This window comes from Nomascus leucogenys, chromosome 22a, assembly GCF_006542625.1.
Source record: "Nomascus leucogenys isolate Asia chromosome 22a, Asia_NLE_v1, whole genome shotgun sequence".
Classification (NCBI taxonomy): Eukaryota; Metazoa; Chordata; class Mammalia; order Primates; family Hylobatidae; genus Nomascus; species Nomascus leucogenys.
In genome coordinates, this window is record NC_044402.1 from 111861125 (window position 1) to 111883522 (window position 22398).

Genomic DNA, 22398 nt, shown 5'->3' on the forward strand with positions numbered 1-22398 from the left:
AGAAAAAAAGTATATAAAAATATTAATGTTGTTTGGGTGCAACCTACAAAATATTTTATATATTTTTTTATTCTCAGAGAAACAAACCAACCAGAGTTAATTAAGCATAGTCTGCACAGATGAGTAAGTCTGTACACATCAATGGGCATATGCAGTGGATGGTAAAAACATATGGAACATATCACATCCCAAACACCAAAGAGTTCTGAGGAATAATTAATGAGCTGCATAAATATGGGCAAAATAAGCCCATTTTTATATCTTCACATTATTAAACCTAGAACAAATCTTCCTCTCCGCTAGTTGGTTTATCTTATAAAAAATGTCTGACACAAAAGAGAACATTTGTTTCATATTTTATTGAATTTCGTTTATATTAAATTAAAAATATATTTCTGACAGATTCATGTAACAAAAAGGCAGAACAGTTTTCAAATTGTTCAGCTGGGATGATCAGTATGGAATGAGGCAAAGCAGTTCGCATTCTATAATTGCCTTGTACAGGTACAATTCTTTCCCAAGAGCCAAAGAGGATCCTTGAGAACTAACTGAAAAGCCTAATTACATAAATGTAAAATACTGTTTCTCCCTCATTCTCAAATAACAACAGGAATGAGGGAAAGGAAGGAGGATGGGTAAAAGGTTGGAGAAGAAAGAATAAGAGAAAGTATACTAAAAATATACCTAACATTAAAAAAGTTAGTATGTGTTAGGTGCATAATCCTTCATCAATAACATAGAAAAAAATCAAAACATTACACCACACACAATTGGCATATCCTATTGTGTAAGCGAGTGCAGAGGTTGAACACATCACAGTAGTGCTGAACACAGAATCACAAGTAATGTCAAAATGATAACTTCCAACCAAAAAAGAAACAATCACAAGCCAATTACTTATATACAAATCAACCCTAAAGACAATTATGTTCCAAATAAAGATGTCCACAAAAGAAAATCAAAGCAACATTATACTTATTTACAAATGCAACTAGCCATGTCTTTAACAAGCTATAAAAATACTATTCACATTTTCAAACATACAGTAGTATTTTTTGTTTGTTTATTTCAAAAAGGCAGCTAACTTTGAATGCATGGATTTAAATAAAACATTGATGGCTTACCAGCAAGGTATTTTTGCACCCCAATCCTTTGAAGATACTTCACAAGAGAGAGGGCTTGTTTTCTGCTTACAAGTTAAGAAAATAAGGAAATGAGTACAAATGTCTATACCTTAAGCCTCTGCCTTTTCAGTAAAGTGACTCCCTCTCTCACCCAAACTGATGCCAGTAAATTACTTTTATGCGCATGTATAAGATGAATGTTTGAGAGTAGGTTTAAGATGACTTTTTTGTGCTATGAATTGTCTTGCACATTGATCTCATTTTCATTTGATCTTCTTGTAATGGTGCTCAAGAAAGAGATGAACTAGTCATACACCATGGGAAAATGCGGTTTCAACATGCAGCCACGCAATCCCTGGTGCTCTCAACATGAGGAGACACACCAGCCAGGGACACATGCATTCAAAGTTAGCTGCCCTCACACAGCTGCTCCGTTTAATAATCGACCCATTTAACAGCAGTACCAGTTTATGCTACATATTTCAAAGTACCTTACTTTAAAAGAACACCTTACATATCTACATTTAGAAAATAACTTTCGTAGTTGATTACTGGAGTAATCCCAAAAGGGTTCTTGGAGTGCTATGGTTGTAGTCCCCTCACCGCCCCCCCCCACCCAGCCCCTGAGAGATCCAGAAATATACAGGAAAATGACTCTCACATTAAGGGAAAAGGACAACCCCCAATTAACTAAAAAATCTGGAAATGACATTTGAAAACCAGATTCATGTCAGTATATAGGAGGTATGATTTGCTTTCCTTCACAAAGGCTATAGGCCTGGGGGAAATATCTACACATTAGGGATAAAAATAGCAGTAAAGGCAAAGTGGTTTGGACAAGTTGGACTATTGCCTACAGGTGTGAATCTTTGTTTTCCTATATTTGTATATTTCCACAAATATAACCACTTCTCATGATATAGGGAAAGCTCACTAGAGCGTGAAAAGAAAAATGTCCATGAAGAGCAGAAGTAGGTAAAGGATGGCATTCTATTAAACAACATGGATTTTCATTAACATGAACTGTACTCATTATGTATTTGTTAGATGGATGAATGATCCAAAAAAGAATTGCAGGTGGTTCTCAAAGCTGAATAGCCTTTACCTTTATAATAGTAAGACTCCTCATTTGGGAGAAAAAAATTTACAGCAGCTACAAAATATTTACGATTAGGAACAAAATAAGATGAATAAAGTAAATAAGTTAATTTACTGGCAAAAATAACTTCTTGGTTATATGTACAGCTTTTATGTAAAGATTAAATCGAAGTTCTACCAAGGGTATGTAGATATATGTGAGTTTCAAGATTCATCACAGGGCTAACTCGTCTCAAATTCCTGTAGGGAAGGACACAGAGAATTGATCTTCATGGGAAACCATAATTTTAATAGCTTAAATATTCTCTATGCAGTAGTTTGCTAGTTCATTTAAACAGTGTCCAAATTGCTAGAATCTCTTATGAAAAAATCAGGCATTCGAGGGCAAAGATGAAGTCAGTATTTGACAAAGTGGGGTGTGGGATCTCAGAGATCCACTATGGCTTAACAAAGGAACAGGACAGCATCGGGGGACTACGTTGAACCAGGGTGGTAGAAAGGGGAGAGAGCAGTGCCAGTTGTGTCAATGGGCAAAACAGGGAAGGATTCTATTTTCCTCTAAAGGTCAGAGAGAAATAAATTTTTCTGTGATTCCTAACAAGGTAATCACTTACTTGCAAAGCTGACTGTCAAAGAGTATTTTCCAGAGGAAGCATGTGAACACCCCCCGTGAAATTAGGGTTTAGAGTCATTTTAGCTCGTGACTATAGAAGCATTTACTTCTGCCCAAAATATCACCTGGCCAGGAATTAGATGAGGCAGGGGCCTGCAAAAGTGACAGATCCTACATTTTTGGACCTCTACAAAAATCAGTGAGACTTGAACCGAGTATCTGAAATTTCTATTATTTTAGAGAGACTTTTAATGAAAAGAAAAAAGCAGCTCACACTGCTAAAAGATATTTGCCCACACAAACACAAGGGCCCCTGGCCCGACACAATGCCCACAACAGCTTCTTGTTTCCAACTGCAGAGAGAACTCAGATCTCTCTCTGGGATCAGAAAAATTGTATTAATTCTACCCAGAAGTATAAAAACTGGCCCCATTGTAATATCAGTAATAATGAGGTCTCCACTGATAATGATCTTTTAAAATTATACCTGATCTAATCTGTATAATATTTGTTCTTAAGCAAATAGCAACCAGGGGATACCAGTCTGCATTTATATGTTTACATGGGGCAAGGCTGTCCTTCAAACTGATATACACCAAAGTCCATGTACACAAACAGAGGCACAGCAGGATCCTCTGCCCACAGTATATACGGTAGAAGTTAATTTATCTGTTTTTTTTTTTTTTTTTAACTACTAGAAGCTGATGCTGTAGGATCAGCTCTAGGATCCTCTGCCCACAGTATACAGTAGAAGTTAATTTATCTGGTTTTTTAACAACTAGAAGCTGATGCACCTGGATTTCTCATTTGCCCTACAACAATCATCATTCTAATAACTGAAGTCCAAAAGAATGGTGATGCAGTAGTTCGAAACGCTTGGTTTAGCATTTATTTATCAGAAAAATTGTGATCCTTTGTTGTCATTTCTGGAGGCAAGAGGGCATAGTGAGAAAAGAAAGGACATATCACAAATTAACTGTATTTTGTTTGTTTGCTAAATGACACCACTCTTTTTTTGTCTCTGCATAAGGTAATAGAACATTTACATTTTCTTTACTTCATCTTGAAGACCCTTACTTAGTCATCTGTAACATGTTTGCCTGTTAAATTCTGCAAGGTGGTGTTTATTTAAAAAAAAATAAATAAATACCATTTTCTTTACATTTAAAAAGTGATAAAGGAATAAGAGAATGAGAAAAAATTGTTCATTGTAATGCTTTAAAGCAACTTTTCACAAGTGGAACCATGTATGCCTACTTTCAGCTAAACCCAACAAACAACAATTTTAAATGGCAAACTTATTTTTTTACTATGCAAAATCCATCCTACATTTTTATATCCTGCATTTAACTTTGCTATATTATACTTGTGGTTAGTTTTCTAGTTTGATTTATTTAATAATATTAAAATCATTTAACATCTGATAACCTAACTAAATCTACATCTTATAGCATTATCATGGTTCTGTCCAGTTATGTACATGCTTTCATGATCACCTTTTCTATTACCTTATGAACTACATATACTAGTTAAATTATCAACAATTACAGATGGATGAATAATTCCAGTTTTGAAATAAAGGTTAGATAGCTCTAGAAAAACTTGTATTTACATCCTTCCCTGTCAGGCTTAAACAATTTTAATTTTCTTTTCATTTTTGACACTTCAAGAAGCACATTAATAGTCCTTCCAACTTGATCTAGCAGCAGAGCCTCACGGTCCTTTTCTTGATTTTTCCTTAGCATTGTAAATATGCACAATCTTCATGCCATGTCTTTCCTTTAGAAGGTATTAGCTCACACACTATAACACTTAGAACAGTATTTCTTCTCTTAAATTAGATATTCAGTCCTTCTCCCTAATCTACAAAAAAGAATCACTTGATTTTAGTTTGTGTGTTTTAATAGAAATTTGAGTTTTGCATTGTTTTTCATGCTATTTTAAGAATGTTACTGGAGAAAGGATTCTCATCCTAAGCTGTGCTACTAATACTATGCAGAAAACCAAGAGCTGCTTGGTAGTCTAACACCTTTTGTGGTGCAGATGCTTTGTGGTTCTGGATCTACCCTAGATCAGGGGCCATCTTTCCTCACCTGTTTACCACTTTCTTTAGGCAATCATTTAACTGCAAAATTTTGCCATACCTGAAAATAGGATTGCCCAAAATAGGTATAATCTACAAAGTTGGGTGGTTTAAAAAATATAGTCAGTGTAATTTTAATACTAATTTGTCTCAGATTTACATAATTGATTCTGCAAATTTCAATTGCTACAATTGGCCTCTGGAATCTAATATCCCCCAAAGCACTTTGAAGACTTTAACTGACATTTTAAAATTCTACCCTACTGGGCTAAATAAGTTATTCTCTGGAACGAATGAAACTTTTTTTCTCCCTCTTATACATGCTGAAATATGTTTTCCCAGGGGGGACAAAAAATAAAACAAAAAATGCTCAAACAACTGAAGTCAATTATATACTACAGAAATCATTCAAAAGAATTATAAAGTGGTGCTATTATAAAGCATTTGGGTCATTTTGGATTATGCCTACATCCGTCTGTAGGTATCACCCAACATGTAAAAGTCTTGTGTTCTTAGGAGGAAAGAGACTACATTCACTAAACACATTTGTTACCTTAACAGTTAAAAGTTTGTTTTAACTATTTATTTTTTCCTTCTCCAAAATGAGTGATTCTGCTTTCTATATATAGCCCACTAGAAACCATATGCATATTGTAAATCAGAAAAAAAGTCAAGGTATAGTATCCAAAAAGAGGGCTGTGATGACTCGATGCAGATTTATTTAGAAAGGGAGGCTTATATTCAATTTTTCATAAGTACTGATATGAGATCCCTTTTCCTAGAGACTTCTCTGAATGGATAGGAGAGCTCTGAGCTATTAGATTGTGGCCCCTGAATCACTCTGTGTCTTTAACCCTGAAAAGTTTGAGGGTGAACTTCACTAGAAGGAATCTCACAAACCCTTCCCCTGCTTTACCATACTTTTTCAGCTTGCCTCACTTCTTACAACTTAGAAAAAAACCAACTCCAATGTCTCCAATATTCTTGGCCAAGGACCACCATCTGCTTTTGGTTTAATGGTGAAGTTAGAATCTAGATAGGCTGATTAGTCAGTGATGCAATATTCTCCTAGACCAGTTTATGTTTGAATATTATTGAACTTATCCTATTTGTCAACATCAACAATGTGAAGGATGTTTAACTTATATCCCTAATGAGTTTAAAGGAGATATCTTACAGTACAACTGATTATACGACAGCTATTCACAAAAGAGACTATGCAATCTGATTCTTTGAACGCATAGAAAAATTAAAATGTCATTCTAATTAAATCTCCTAGATGATAGAATTTTGAAGTTGGGGATGATATTCCATTTATCTGAGTGTTCCCCACAAAACATGGTGCTTTTAGTAGACACAGATAAAGGAGGTTTGGATGGATGGATGGATTTACTTGTTGAGAATAGGAAGAAACACAAATTTCTTTGGATTTTTTTTCTCTAAACTTTCTCTGCCTTAATAGATATTTTTACTCTAATTAATTAATCTTATACTATTGACTCTAATTTGGTCCCAATATTTTAACATTAGAAAGAAATATTTTTAAAAAATCTAAATGACTTGGGGTAGAATTTTCAGAAAAGGGGGACTTATATCTAAGTTTCCTAATTATTGATGTGAGGTCCCCTTTACTTGGAGACTCATCTCTGTCATTTGTTCCTATCCTTCATCTCATCAGGTATTCTTTCAAAATGATACATAATAATGACCGTTCTAGTACTGGATGCAGTATATGAAGAAAAGGAATTATATAAAGTATCAAAAGATTAGTGTGTTGGATAATAAAATAATTGCATGAGAAGATTTTTCACATTTATTTACAACTTTTGACCCAAGGACCTATCCATAAGCTTTGAATGTTTGTGTTTTTCTTTTTATTATACCAATTTATGTGCAAAGAGTTACCTTCTACTTCATATAAATAGAGTCTCATACTAGAAATTCCATGGAATTCAAGCCAATCCTTACTCGCATTCCTTCTTATGAAGTATACGAACTGAACAAATTTCCTTGCGTAGCAAAGGTGATATATGAAGATAATGTGCTGGCCTCTCATCATAGTCCCTGGATACGGTTGCAAGGTTCCTAATTTGCTTGGTTTGGCATTTCCACGTCTTTATCTTAGCTCTTTTTTAAAAAATGTACTTAAATTAGTTAATTTGCTGGTTGCTTCCATATTGCTTGATTCAAAATCCAAAATGGAGTTCAGAAAAAGAACAAATAAAATTACAGCTTAAGTGCAAACTACATTTCTGAGTATCTGCCAGGTAGACATACCCAATCCAGTGTGTTTCTTCCAGTTCAATAGATTCCCTCATTGGGCCACCCCTGAAAGTATCAGTAGTTTTCTTGAACCACACAGAACTGACTCTTAGTTTCCCTTCTACTCTTCAGACAACCAACGGCCTATCAAGTAGTGTCATTTATGGAGAAAAAAAAAACTGTTGAAAAATGTAAAGGATGAGGGTGAAGATAATTTGATAGCATGAAAAATATTAGCCTCCCTTTCGTATTTTAAAGATTGTATACTTAAAGTAGTGGCCATTTCACTATATTAAAATATTTCTTGCTTAAGTTCTGTGAAGAAGCTTTGATGTAAACATCTTTGCAATTAGAAATTAAAGCCAAAATAGGGGAGCAAATATAAAGGAATTGGTCAGAGCAAAACAAAATGAAAAAAAACCAAAAAGTCTTGAAAACATAATTACTAGTTATAACTTTGATGGAGATTTTTAAATTATGAAAGTTGAGTTGGCCATTCTTACTTGCTAGGACAGAAACTGTTGGGGAAAGAAACTGGATTCTCAATTTCAGACACTATCATACGTTATAGAAAATGTTATTCTTTTTTTCTAATGGAAACTTTATTATGATTTCCAGGGATGCTAAATATGCACACATCAGTTCCTGCAGATAGGAACAGATAGCATGGGTGTTTCAACCATCTGCTTTTTAAAAAAAAGAAGAGGAAGAAAGAAACAAAGAAAGAAAAAGAAAAAGAAAAAAAGTGACAGCTAGTTTGATAGTAGGCAGCATTGCCTTACATTTTCTGGTCCTTCTCTAGCTGTTTCATTCTCCTGACCAACCCATGCAGAGAAATGAAGAAACATTGTGGTTCCTCCTATCTTTCTCTTTCAGTCTTTCCCTCTAATGTTCAAGTTAGATAAGCACGTAACTATCATTGCATCTCTATATCTTCCACTGGGAAGTGTCAAAACTACTGGCCTTGGGGTAGAAGGAAGACCACCAGAGAAAGAGAGGGGGGTGGGGAAATTGGAGCGGGTGTGTCTCTCCACCTAAAAACCACAACTAAGCTTACACCACAGTATTCCGGTGTCTGTAAGGTGGAGGTGGCAGCACAGTGCCTGGCTTCAGGGAGAACTCAGAGAGGTATTCAGGATTCTCTGCCACAATAGGCCGGATCCGCCCATTCTGTTTATAAAAATATTTTGTGCTGTACTCTTGCAGGTAGTCTGGGTGCTGAAGGGTGCTCCGAGGTGGCAGGCTGTGGTTCCAGTAGTCAGGGTTGTCAAACGCTTTCTTGGCCTTCTCTGGCACTGACAGTACGTTGTTCTTCAGGTACTCAGCTTTTCCCAAGGCGTTGGCAAAGGTGTTGAGGTACAGTGGCTCATTCACATACTCATCCTCGGCCTTGGGTGGACCATTGGATGCGTTGTGATATTCGGGATTATCCAACGCTTGAAGGTCTCCATTTTTTCTCCGAGAAACAAAAGGGTTCTCCTCCACTGGATTCAGGTATTCTAAAGGAAGAAAAAAATATCAGCTAACCTCTAGTTTCTGGAAAATATTAATCAGACCAAGGCTATACATAATGGTTAGCTTCTTTGTCTAGAACAAAAAACCCCACAGATTTGTTTTCGTGATTTCTCACAAGTATTTGTGGATCACCACTGTCTTATGAAAAAAAAAAAGTGGGTCAAAAATGTTTATAACAAAACAAGAAGCCAACGAGGCCAGAATCAGAATTTCTATCTCCTAAATTTTTCTTTCTTTCTAATTGCATTTGTCTCTTCTGCATATGGGGCTGGTTGTTTCAATGTTTTTGTCTTCTAAAAGTTATTTATATTAGGAAATAAGACTACCTATTAGGATTAAATAGCCTTTAAATATACAGACAACTTAATTTCTATAGAGGATATTGAAAAAACAAAGAGTCTATAGCTGAGTTCCATGCCAAGATGAATAGATGGAGTGAAGAAATCATGTTTTTTAGTCTCTATGGTTTGCTATGATTGCCTATACTGGTAACAAGGATTTGATTGGAGATGCTTCTGAAAAAGGTTTTACACATGGAGAAGAAAGCATCAAAAGGAAAAAAATTCAACTAAAAAAGCAAATCTAACAGATAGCTAACATGCCTCTAGTTGACTTGCTTGACATTACATATACTTCTACTTAATAATAAAGTATAATTATAATATTTCCATTGACCAATCATAATCACAAAATAGCAAACTATCAGCCTGAATCATATAAAATAGCCATTTTGTATGTTGAAACCAGTCAATTAGTGCCTATTTTGTATGGATCAATCTAATAAATCCATCTAGTTCAGGTATTGGCCTAAAAGGTGCTAATAATTATCACCATTCTCCTGAAGCTTAATTCTACATCTATGTCTATAATATAGACTGCACATAGACATATGCACACATATATTGTAGGTTCTCTAATAGTCCTCTCTTTTATTATATACACAAAGCCCCAAGCTATTCCTATTTTGAATTCAAGGCATAAAGAGGGCACAGTTCTTTGCTGAGAGGCCATTCTGAAACAAACTTTCTATCTCTTATCCTTAGCCCAATAAGCAGAGAGAAAAATCCTATTAAGCCAGGATTATTTTTCTCCAAATATATGTATACAGAATAGGTAAGTATTTAGCATCATGTATTCAACTTAAAGGGCAGTAATGAATATCCCACTATCATATATAGGCCTTTACAGGACACTATCATTTCATCCTCACAATTCTGTGAAAAAGAAGTACAAGACTTATTTTTCCAGCTTTGTAGACAGAAAAATGAGATTAAATGATGTGTGCAGGATACAATTAGTGTTGGGATAGAATTCAGGTCTTCTAACTCCTCTTGCATAATCTTCTTATTCTACTGCACTGTTTTTTATTATTGCCCCTGCAGGAGTTGGGTGAACTTTATGCTTAGTAACAAGTTTTAATTTGACAAGTGTATGAAAACATTTATAAGGAATGCAGAATTTGGTCTCTCTTACCAGATTCCTTAAACTTCTTAATTGAAAGAATAGGAATGTCTATACTAAAATTCTGTACTCTCTGAGTACAAGGTTAGACTATAGTAACCTTTTATAGAAATGGAGCTTAGTGTTCAGAGATAAAATCTGAGAATACAGTGTGACTCTATAGGGTGACTTGCTTTTCTCTTAACCTTACATTACCTTTCCTCAATGCAATCTACTTATATATTGTCCTAATGCAAACTTATATAGCTGTCCAATAACTTTACGGTTGGAGTGAAAATCTCCCCAGAAAAGATTCTTCTTTGGGGTGAATCTGCCAAGTCTTCGCAACATCTACATTTGTGTCATTACTAGGCTACTATGAACATCCAAACTCTTCATTACATTTTTATATGTATAAAAGTTTTACATATGTAAAAGTTTTATCTAGACAGATATATTTTAAAAGGTTATTTACAATTAGAGATCTCTAAATTTTACTTTAAAGGAGAGAACATAACCATATAACAGGCCCTTCTCAGAGTCTTAAAATGTAGTTTACTGTTGACACTAAAGACTGCGAGAGACATGATCATTTTTTAATAACAATCATCTATCTTCTCTGTTGTGATACTGTTAGCATAGAAGAAGAAAGGCTGTTTTGTTGCAAAATTGAAGCACTATTTGATTTGGGTGCTTAACATTTCTACTACTAACTTTACAAAATTATTGTTATGCTTTGTAAAACCACAAATTATTATTTTCAAATCTTGGTGGTATGCTTGTAAGTATATACAGGGTCAAAACTTTAATTTTTGAAAAATGTCATACAAAAACATAATATTTTCCTATAATAAACTAGGTCGTTGAAATGTCATCATTTAAATGAGTCAAACAAATCTTTTATTAGTGCCATCAAAAGCATCAGGCACTTCTGCCAACAATCCCAGTCTTTATGATCTCCACAATTAAGTCTAATAAAGCTATGGTCCTGACGCTTTGTAGTATGCTGCTTCATGCTTTGTAGTATGCTACTTCATTCAAATATTTCAACAAAATATGTTTAGAATAGTGCTTCTCAAGACTGATTGCTGTATGCAGATAGCCTGGGGATCTTGTTGAAGTCCAGATTCCTATTCAGACAGGGCCTGCCTGAGATTCTGATTTATATAAATAATAATAAATAATGTGGATGCTGCTGATTCAGGGACCATACTGCAAATAGCGGTAGCCTAGGCCTTTACTGGGTCACAAATGTTGCACTGGTCAGCTATCTGGCAATTTCTATTCCGTACTTTGTTTCTCTTGATGGAAGTGAACTTCGAATGGCAATCATTTCTGAATAATCAGTTCATACCTTGTTTGGGTTTGTCTCGCATAGGAGTCATGTAACCTTCCTCATCCAGCTCTCCTCGTGGGCTCCGTTCTGGGGCAAACACGGTGGGGTCAGCGCTGTACCTCTGGGTGCTACTGTCCTCTTGGACATGGGGTGCCACTGGCTTGCGTAGGGTGCCATTACAGCAGGAGTCATCAAAAATCTCAGCAGTAGCACCCTGTGCCACAGGAGCTTCTGGAATTGTGCTAGTTGGGGCTCTGTAGGGCACAGACACTCCTTGTTCTGCAGCAAAACCTCCATCTCGGTATACAAACTGGTTCTGTTAATAAGAGAAACATATGTGGAAAGAAGGTGTTGTTAGAAATAGTTTAAAAATGAATGTTAATTGCCACAAGGATATCAAAGCCAGTCTTTCAGAGAATAGTCATAGTATTTATTGTTTTTTTTTTCCCCTAGTGGCTAATGAATTTGAGTTACAAACTAGAAACACCTAAAATTTCCACTTTTCTTAAAAGATAAATCATCAGAAAATAATTTTGAAATACACATTTTAGTTTTATTAACCAACTGAAACGTATTCTAATAAAAAGTATTTGATGCCCTTTTCCCACAAGTGCCTATATTTAATATAAATTTCAAAGTGAATTTTTATGATCAATGCAAGTGTCATTAATTATAGACAGTTGTCATTAAGAAGTACATGGATATATTTTGAATAATCCTATGTCTTTATTGCCTTCTAAAATTCTGTGGTTATTATGAATTTGAAGCTCTAGTACCTAACTAGAGGATCATCACTATAATTCTGACTTTTTAGTACATGACCCTATAATCAGGGAAGTAAAGATCACCTCCACATCCAGAAGCATAATTTATATGCCCAGGTAAATCCTTCAGATAAAAATTGAAAGCTAGTGTTGATGCATATCTCAATTTCGGATTATCAACTGAGATAAAAACACATCTACAAAGGCAGCTACACAATGTACAGCAAATTCTGAACTCACTGTTGGCAAAGGCAAAATGAGGAAATTGTGCAGAGACGAGAGAGGAAACATGGTAAGCAAAGACCAAAAATCCTAAAAGATGAAGGTTGATTGTGAAATACTTACTCCTGACATGGGGGTGTAGGCAGGAGGAGGGCTGTGTCCAATTTCACTCTAATAGGAAAGAAAAATGGAATGATGGATATAATAAGAGGCAATATGAATGAAAAAATTAAAGAAACGAAAAAGAAAAGCCACACGAGTCGTATGAACCAAAGGGGAAAAAGTGCACAACAGTGAAGCTTCCTAAGCAGTGCAATTGTATGCATTCTGACCAGAAGCAAGTTTATGTATATGTTTTGAGGAAAATAAATATTTTAATTCAATCCCTGAAAAGGAAAATTATACAGAAAAAGCAAAATTTTTCAATGGATTAGAAAAGTAAATAATAAACACTCTTCTGATTAACCCTAGAGGAAAAGAAAAAGTAGTAAATGAACTATAGCTGTAAATGGGAAAGTTTCCTTCTTTACATGTCAAAAGATTGAAATGGCCATATTATCTGCTATTATTTTTTCTCTTAGAATAAATGTTTCTGGAAGGAGATAGCAGGAGATTTCGATTTGCCTGGAATAATTTTTGCTATCAAGCTACATTTATTTTTCACCACTTCAGCAAAGGGTAAACTCCTTAGCCTCTCCTGATTAAAAGGTATATGCTATTTTATCTTCAGTCTTACATTTATTTTTTTTTAAGAAACAGCAGAAAATTTGGAAAATCAATTCCTTTCCTGAAAACATGCTTTAGATTCCCCTTATGTATTTATAATGAGTAAAAATCAGATTTCAGTTAAAGAAACAACAACAAAAATACATCTGTATTTTTATAGCTTAACGCTCCGTCCTATGGGCTAACTGAAAGAGGATATAAAAATATAATAAAATATGAAGGACAGGGTTCCTTAGGGTAAGGAAAAAGAGTTGTATGATACTAATTCTGTTTCTTAATACAAAAATACATTATTAAACACATTTTTTGAGAACCTACTGTCTATGTACCAGGCGCTTTTCTAGGCACAGGGATAATGCAGACCCAAATCACTTGATTTTATGAGGCTTATATTCTCTGCAATCCAGCTTTAAGTAAACAGAGATGACTAAAATAAACCTCTAAGATACCTTATATCTTTTTTGTTTGTTTGTTTGTTTGTTTGAGACGAAGTCTCACTCTGTCACCCAGGCTGGAGTGCAGTGGTGCAATCTCGGCTCACTGCAAGCTCCGCCTCCCGGGTTCACGCCATTCTCTTTCCTCAGCCTCCCGAGTTGCTGGGGCTACAGGCACCCGCCACCACACCTGGCTAATTTTTTGTATTTTTAGTAGAGACGAGGTTTCACCATGTTAACCAGGATAGTCTCGATCTCCTGACCTTGTGATCCACCTGCCTCAGCCTCCCAAAGTGCTGGGATTACAGATGCTTTACATCTTTTATATGAAACAGATAAATATTATTCCAGGTCAATGTTCATATGATTTAGATTCATGAAGCATTCTAAGAAGAATATGGTCCCATGGAGATTAAGTGTTTCAAGTAAATCAATAGCAACTGGATAATATAATCTCCCTTAACTAACTTAGTCTGCTGGACTAATCAAGGGACATGGTCTGAACCCCTATAGTGAGTTTATATCCTAATTTTCCCCACAACTATGGTGGTATTAGAATATTATCTATTTTCTTCTTTAGTAACATAACTAACAACACCTCAAAGATTGTGGCATGGAAAGTCAGAGATATATTTAATATGTAATACATAGGAGGTGCTACTGTGCAACAGGCAGATCATTTAATGACCTGGGCTCCAGTTCCAGTGATAAGTGGTGTGAATTTGGTGAATCATGAAACCTCTCACGCCCTTGTTTTCATTCTTGGCCTCCCTGTTTTATTATTAATAAATATGAAGTAAGATAATGTATATAAATGAACTTTGTAAACTCTACACTATTATAAAAAGGTAAAGGATATATCACATTTAAATACTCATATCCGCTAAATTGAATTTTTAAAATAAAGCAATCAGGATGCCAAAGCTACTCATCAAAGAGGCATTGAAAAATGCTCACCTGTTCTCTAATCACCTTAAATATAGGCATGTTTTACTATATTTTAGAAATACCTGAAATCCAGTACATTTGTTCATAAAATTTGAGGAAAGAATTTTTTATAGTCCAGTGATTTGTAATATAGAGTGATAGTACAGGAAATATGGAACTGACTGGTGGAACTTTACCAAATTACAAACACTGGCCTTACCCTCATCATTAAACACCAATTATTTGGCAAGTATTTAACAAATATTTACTAAATCTCTACAGTGAAAGCACAGGCACTGTAGTACATGCCAGCGATACCACCATACACTAAGAGAGACATGGCCACTGTCCTTTTAGAATTTACACTATCAATTATAATCTAAGATTGTTGGAAGAAAAGGCAAGAATGAAACAAGGCAATTTATTTCAATTCTATGATTATATATTAGAATGCAAGGTATTCCGAAATATTCATAATTGCTAGTGCTCCTTTGACCTCTTATCTTGCAAAAGTTGCTGTACTAGGTAATGTTTGACTAGAATTACAGCTGAGGAATGAGTATTGATTGCACATTTTGCCTTTTACAAAACCTGAGACATAAACAATCAAAGGAACAACTTACAAGTCATTCTTCATCAGGGAACAGTTTATTATCTATATTCATTATCTGGGCTAGAATGGCTTCCATTGTAAAGGCAATGGATTAAAACAACTGGGACTCTTGCGGTTAGTCTGTTCTAAGACATAAAGCGAGGCCATGCCCTATTAGAATGCATCCACTGTCCCTGCTTTGACAAGTCTTTCAGTCAGCAACCTGCCAACTCTATATCTGGACAAACTGCCAAATAGCATCACAGTAATAGGAGCATCTTCATGAATTTTCCTGTTTTCAGCATTAAAATGGAAAAAATGCTAAGCAAAACCCCTTTAGCATTCATTGTTTTTAGGGCTACTGGCTGCTTTTTATGCTTCTGTTTCCATTTTTTCAGTTTGCTTTTTTATCTGTTTTCCATGATAAAAAGCACCTCATTCATTTCCCCGTGGAAGGGCAATGCGCTCCAAGGGAACATCTGTGAGGCCAATTAGCTGGGCTGGAAATGTGATATAATTGTTGTTTAAATATATTTAAATTACATGTTAATCACGATGTCATAATTTATAAGCTTTGAAAATAACTTTTTGTACTTCAGAGCCAAGCCAGATTTTACTTGTTTTTGCTGTTTTTAGTTTGAAACAAGCTCGTCTCATTTCTCTCTCCCTCAATTCCCCACACTTGAAGAGCTGAACTTTTAATATTGGAAAGAATGACAGCTGCAAGTAAATTGGTTGAGTAAAAATTAAGATCCTCACAGCAGTCAAAATGAGCTGGAGTGACCTTAAAGTTCTAAGCAGAACAAAGCAATGCTCTCAGTTAAAAGCTTTTGTTTTTCCATTGTGCTACTTTCTGCTGTCCATCAAAGTCCAGCTTTGCAGATCTTAGGAAGCAGCACTGGGTGCATCTGTTCAATTAGCTGGTGAGGCGATTTGCTTTCAGCAGGGCAGAGATAGAAAGAAGTGGGTTATGAACTGGCAGGTGATACTGAGTTTGTTCCTGGTGGGGGGGGGGGGGCGGTTTGTAAGGGTGATGGATGGAATGAGTTTAATTCTGTGGCCATATCACTGGGACATTGTATGATTAATTTGGACTTAAATGCCAGAGATTATAGAGAAGGCAAGTATCAGCAAATAAATCAAATATGGTATTAAATGTGCTTTTAAATACATCATGTTCTAAAATTTACTTTTTAGTTGAATGATAATTAGAACCTTTGTCTCATATGCGCAGTATTTCTTATATTTGTATTGTTTAATATTGTTCCTGAGAAATTTTAAATAGATGGACTGTATCTTGTGATATTTTAAAAAATTATTATACAAATCTACTTTAGGAGGAAACAAAAATACAGGCCTAATGCCTAGCTTCAACCTAAATTAAACGTGATCAATGAGAGTCATTTTCTAATCTTTAAATAATTATTACTTTCAATAAGATTACAATTTCTAGGTTCAAGAAATACTCCAAATTGCTTTGACTAAAATAAAATGTCTCTGTAAGACGTTGCTAATCCGTCAGCACTAATTTATGATCTAGACACTTCCACATAGTAACTGTTAAAGGTTCTCAACCTTTTATCCTCCCTGACATAATTTGCTTAACAATCTGATGGGCATTTCCACACTTTCACGGGTCACATAGCAACATACAGAAAATGTTTATTGCATTATTTTATAATTATTGCATTATAAATGATAATTCCTGATGCATGGTTGTAACTCTGCATCTTTCTCACAACTGAGTTCAACGTACCAGTGTTTTGAGACATTTAGATTTAGGACCTTCATTTTTCACAGGGCAATCAGAAGGAAACAAACAGAATGTCTCCATATGTGCCAAACCCAATAATGGCTGGGAGAAGCCTATTGAGATTTCAGCTGCTGGCTGAATTTTATATATATTATACATAATATATTTTGTCTATTTATGTATACATTATTTACTCATTTTTCTATTTGGTTTGATTCTGTGGGCCTCTTTTTTGAAGAAACTCTCTTACTCCGCACATTCACATACACATACACACACACACACACACACACGCACACTCACACCCCAATAATGACTCTATGATCCAGTTGAAGAAATATTAACTTGGGCTCTTATTCTTTTTTGTTGTTGTTTGTTTTTCGAGATAGAGTCTTGCTCTGTCGCCCAGGCTGGAGTGTAGTGGTGCAATCTCGGCTCACTGCAATCTCTGCCTCCCGGGTTCAAGCAATTCTCTGCCTCAGCCTCCCGAGTAGCTGAGATTGCAGGCACCCGCCACCACACCTGGCTAATTTTTAGAGACGGGGTTTCACTACCTTGGCCAGGCTGGTCTTGAACTCCTGACCTCGTGATCCACCTGCCTCGGCCTCCCAAAGTGCTGGGATTACAGACGTGAGCCACCGCGCCCAGCTGGCTCTCATTCTTTATCCACTCATTAATCTTGGAACCTTTCATCTTTCGTATATGTCTCATGTACTCATTTAATTAAAAAATTTAACAAATGGAAGCTATGAGTGGTATATCTGTAAATATGAACAAGAGTCCAGACAGAATTTACAAAGCATATGGAAGGAAATGCTGTCTTTTATAATGCTTAATAATCCTGCTTTTCTTAAGTCAGTCCTCAAAGTCTACTTTAAGTCTATTCTGTTTCATAGATGAATACAAGATGACTCTTAGGGAAATTAAGAAACAGAAAGAGAAACTAATATAGATACATTATGTACCTGCCCTATACCATGGACTATTTTAGGTTTTATTTATTCTTATGAACTTGCAAGGTAAATAGCATTATTAAAAATTATAACTCCCATTTTATAGACAAAAAAATTGCGGAGCAGAGAAATTAAAGGATCTGCCATGTGCACACATCCATAGTTGGCTGGCTGACCACAAAGCCCATCACTCTATGACCTTTACATTATACCACACATAGATTTTGACTTTAGTATTTCTATTCTTCCTCATCTTTGCCCTCTCTCTTCCTTTGTGTTATGCCTCAACTATTTTCTCAAACAAATTCTTACTTTCTTTCTCTAGTTTTAGTGAAAAGATCTTAATGACTTAAGGAGGCATCTGAAACTCATTACCTTAGGTATAAAATGCTGATAATGTGTTACAGTACTGCTCCACCCCACTTATTTTCACTTAAATTAGTTATAAGGACTTAAACTGGAAAGAAGGAAACTTTGAGTATTAAGAGTTAATAGCATGTGTGTGTTTGTGTGTGTATTTTTCCATTCTTTCCTACAAGTCCTTTTTATCTAAAATCATATTGTGTACATATACATTTACCTACCTCACCAAGAGCAAAGCCAGCCCTGAAGCAGGAGGAGACAATTTTAAATAACTGGAGAGCACAAAGATTTTTCATGACAGCACTCTTGCTTATGGATTTATTGTTCCTAGTACAAGGCTTAGTCAATAAATTCTTCTTCCTGCTTGACTGAGGATAAGTAAGCTATTGTATCCCCAGGCAGCAATTCCTATACTCTTTCCAAATATCAGTAGAACAAGAGGATATTTCCTTTTAAAATATTCATGGCTAGATGAGTCAATAAAATGAAGCTGAAAATTCCCCCCACTTCACAGGTTTCTGCTTTAAGTTGCTGCTTTGAGCAATAGTATGTGATGGAATCAAAGAATGTTATTAGCACTGTCAAAAAAAAGGGCAGAAAGAAATATAATTTTTCACTAATGCCAACTTTCCTTAGCTTCATTCAAGATAAGCAATAAGAATTGTGTCACCCTTCTTGAGATTAGTAATCACACAGAGTTGATCTCTTTACCCTGGTGCAAGTTCTAAATTTTTGTACTGTTTGGTTGGTTCTAGCAACTTTCTCTTTTTTGGCATGTTTATATTCATTTTAATTGAAACTTTTCCTAATTATCACTTAGCTACTAGCTAATGCATATAGCTAGAAATCTAAAGAGGAAAACCTCTAGGAGTTTCTCAAAGACTTCTCAATAATTCTTTTCAGTTAGAGAGGGTAGGCTATTTTTCTTTCTTTTTTAACGTATGCTTAAGAACATCTAGTTCTAATGCAATGTCTTTAAGAACAGAAATGAAATCATCAAGCCTTTGCTATGTGCAAATTCTGGAGTAGCCTGATTCTTCAAATGAATCATGAAGTTGTCTCTGCTTGTGTGGTTTGTATCCTAACATCATATGTTAGTATCTGATGAAGATTTTTCAGGATTCAAGCAATGCACTGGATCGGGCAACTTTTGAAGACAAAAACCCCACAGACCTAGAACAAATGGTCTCATGAAATCCTTCTACCTCCAGGATTGTATTCTTGAATATTTTTCACTAAGTCACATTACTTTTAACAAATTCCTTAGTTTCTTGGTCCTTTAGTTTATTTAACCCTAAAAAGAATAAGGGTATAGGACAAGTAATAGGAAAGATCACTTCCAACTACCAAAGGATTTACATGTAAAATAAATTTTCTGCCTCAAGCCCACACGATTAGTTATTAAATATTGTAAAATGTGATTAACATTAAAGCAAAGTATCTTATAAAGTTTTCTCTCGTAAATCTTTTCAAAGTCGACTCATCACTTTTTCTTTCCTTTTTAAAGCAGACTATCTATTGTACAAAGTATCACTTAGGCTACATGCAATATATGATTGTATGTTTTTATGAGGCGGAACCACATTTGGATGGTGATTCATGAAAATACCATTTTGAAATAAAGTTTTATAATGTAAAATTTTTATTTTACAGATAGAGACTCTGACAGACACTCTGAGAGGTTAATTTTCCAAGGTAACAAAAATAGTGACAGTACTAGAAACAAGATTCCCTGAGTTCCCATCCAACATACAATCCGTTATACCTTACAGCCTCAAATTAACATTTAATAAATAATAATTAATAAGCAGCCTTTAGATGTTGCATTTTTATGTTTTTCAGAAAAAAACTATTTATTTTTTAAATATAGCTGAAAGCATTTGCCTTAACCAAAACATTTGTTCTAAGCTGAAATACATATTAATATATGAAAGTAAATTTAGTGACACTTTAATTTTAAGACAAACAGATATTAACTTTTGTTTTTAAATAGGCTATAAGTTTATTAGACAAACGGGATAATTAATATGGCCATAAACATATTAACATATTAATTAAAAGTAGTATTTATTAAAATGGTACTTTGTCTACAAAACAGGTTGCCCTTCACGGAGAAGAGATATGTTATTTAAACACTCTACCTATAAAAGCCAGTTATTAAAAATCGATATATACATACATGCTTATTGTCAGTTGATATACTTTTATTTACCTTCATAATATTTATATCTGTTACTTGATATACTTTCACAGCATTTATCTCCAGATCTGTCTATGCAATAAGATACTGTCTAAGGATTGTTAAAATAATTTTTAAAAATAAGTAATCTATAAGGCAGGTTTGAACTAAGAATAAGAAAAAAAAAAGACTATGAACACTTTGAATTTGAATGCCATAACTTTAGAATTTGAAATGTAATGTCTTTGCCTAGATATAATATGTTTCCTTTTGTACTATCAGTGAAGACTTAAATCTCAATTTTAGGCTCTGTGTATGTGTGGATACATATATTAGATATATACGTGCATACACATGTATATGTATTCATATACATGCTAAGAAAATTAATAGCTTAAAACAAGATAACAAAGGTTATTTAACCCATACAATCAAACACGTTGTCTTTTACAGGCTGTTAACTCATTTGTGGGGTAGCTTTTGTTTTGTTTTTCTTATGTTTCACACGCAGATATTGTTTATCAACAAAAGAGTGATCAACTCATACAACCATGTGTAAGAGTTCTACTCAGAAATATTTGTTACTCTACTTAGAGTTTAGAGTTATTTTATTTGCTAGCAAATAATAAGGCAACAATGAAATATTCAATCTTCTCTTTAGTAATAATCCAAGCTCGGGATGCTTTATTATATATTCAACATTTCAATAATAGTATTTAGAGCAATCTGTGTGAGAATGTAAAAATATGAAAGGCATGGTTTGTGTATTGGAGGATGGAGAACAAATAATATAGGAAATAGAATTGCAAATTTTATAAACCTTATTTTGGCATGTAGATTTTATTCAGCGTTTTAAATGATAGGTGTTGGCAACAAGCAAACAATTTAACATAATACAGATAAAGCCCTTCAGTGTTCCTATAATTGCAGTGTGGACCAGGTTGAACATATCTTCAGTTATGCTAGTTTATGCAAACTGTTTACCAGATAAAAAGTGAATTTGTAACAATGGTTTATTCATCCACCTACTGCTCTTTAAGCTACCAGGTGGCACAGCTGTTGCCGTAAGTAAAAAGATTTCTAACAGTCCACCTGGAATTAGGACAGCTGGTTCCTGTGAGCTGATCTGAATAATGTACTGTGAATACTCTGGTACAGCTACTGACAGAACAAACAGCACATGACTGTCCCATCAGCCCAGAGCAAACACTAGTTACATTTCACAGAAACAGGCTGGTATTTACAACTGATCTAGGCCAAAAAGAATATTAGATTGAAGGCAACACCCCAAGAGAAAATAGCACTCCCCGAGAGCTAATTGTTGACCGTAGTCTAAGCAGCTTTAGCCATTATTGAAAAGCCCCCAAATCTGATTTTGCTGCATATAAAAAGGAAGAGGAAAAATATACAAAGCATTCCTGCATCTACTTGTGAACCATTTTGGAATTTTCTAAAATAAAAAAATGACCAATACTCCTTAGTTTTCCATTTACACGGTTGCTGCCAAAGTCAACCCAGATTAGCCAGAATCATGGCCATAATGATTTTCTTTTAATTTCTAAAATTGTAACACTTTACTAAAAAAAGAAGGAAGCAAAAAATAAAATGGAACTGAAACTAGAGAATCTAACTTAAAGCTGCCATTGGTACCACAGATGACCCATATAGATGGTAAATGGCTTTCTTCAGGATGATACAGCTAGTTACTAACAGGCCTAATTAGAAAAACATCTATTGGCTGAGGATCCTTAGATTGTCTACCTGAGCCAAGGACAGCCCAGGTGAAACTCTAAAGCAGGCAAAATCTGATCTCAATGTTTCCCCACTAAGGTTGATTTTGCGATTTCAGGCCCGTGATTCTTTATTCCTAACAGAATTATTTCTGGGCCCATTTATTTCTGCCTCGGCTCTGTGGAAAATAGGACTATATTGTCCTCCCATTCCAGGTGTACAATTCTTGATCAGTGACTCACACTCCAAAAACATCCTCAATTATCTATACTTTTATTTTCTG

General features: G+C 34.9%; 1 protein-coding gene across 2 annotated transcripts in view; it reads right to left on the reverse strand.

Annotated features, from left to right (window-relative positions):
- Window positions 1–340: 340 nt before the first annotated feature.
- Window positions 341–22398, reverse strand: part of ERBB4 (erb-b2 receptor tyrosine kinase 4) — a 1163189-nt gene continuing 1141131 nt past the window's right edge. The window contains exons 26-28 of one of the 2 annotated variants that reach the window (XM_003254031.3): window positions 12581–12628; window positions 11490–11787; window positions 341–8679 (exon numbers count right to left, since the gene is read on the reverse strand). In XM_003254031.3, coding sequence (XP_003254079.1) covers window positions 8234–8679; window positions 11490–11787; window positions 12581–12628 — 792 coding nt within the window. In that variant the 3' untranslated portion in view covers window positions 341–8233. The remainder of the gene's footprint in view (window positions 8680–11489; window positions 11788–12580; window positions 12629–22398) is intronic. The other variant, XM_003254029.3, reaches the window with a different exon arrangement.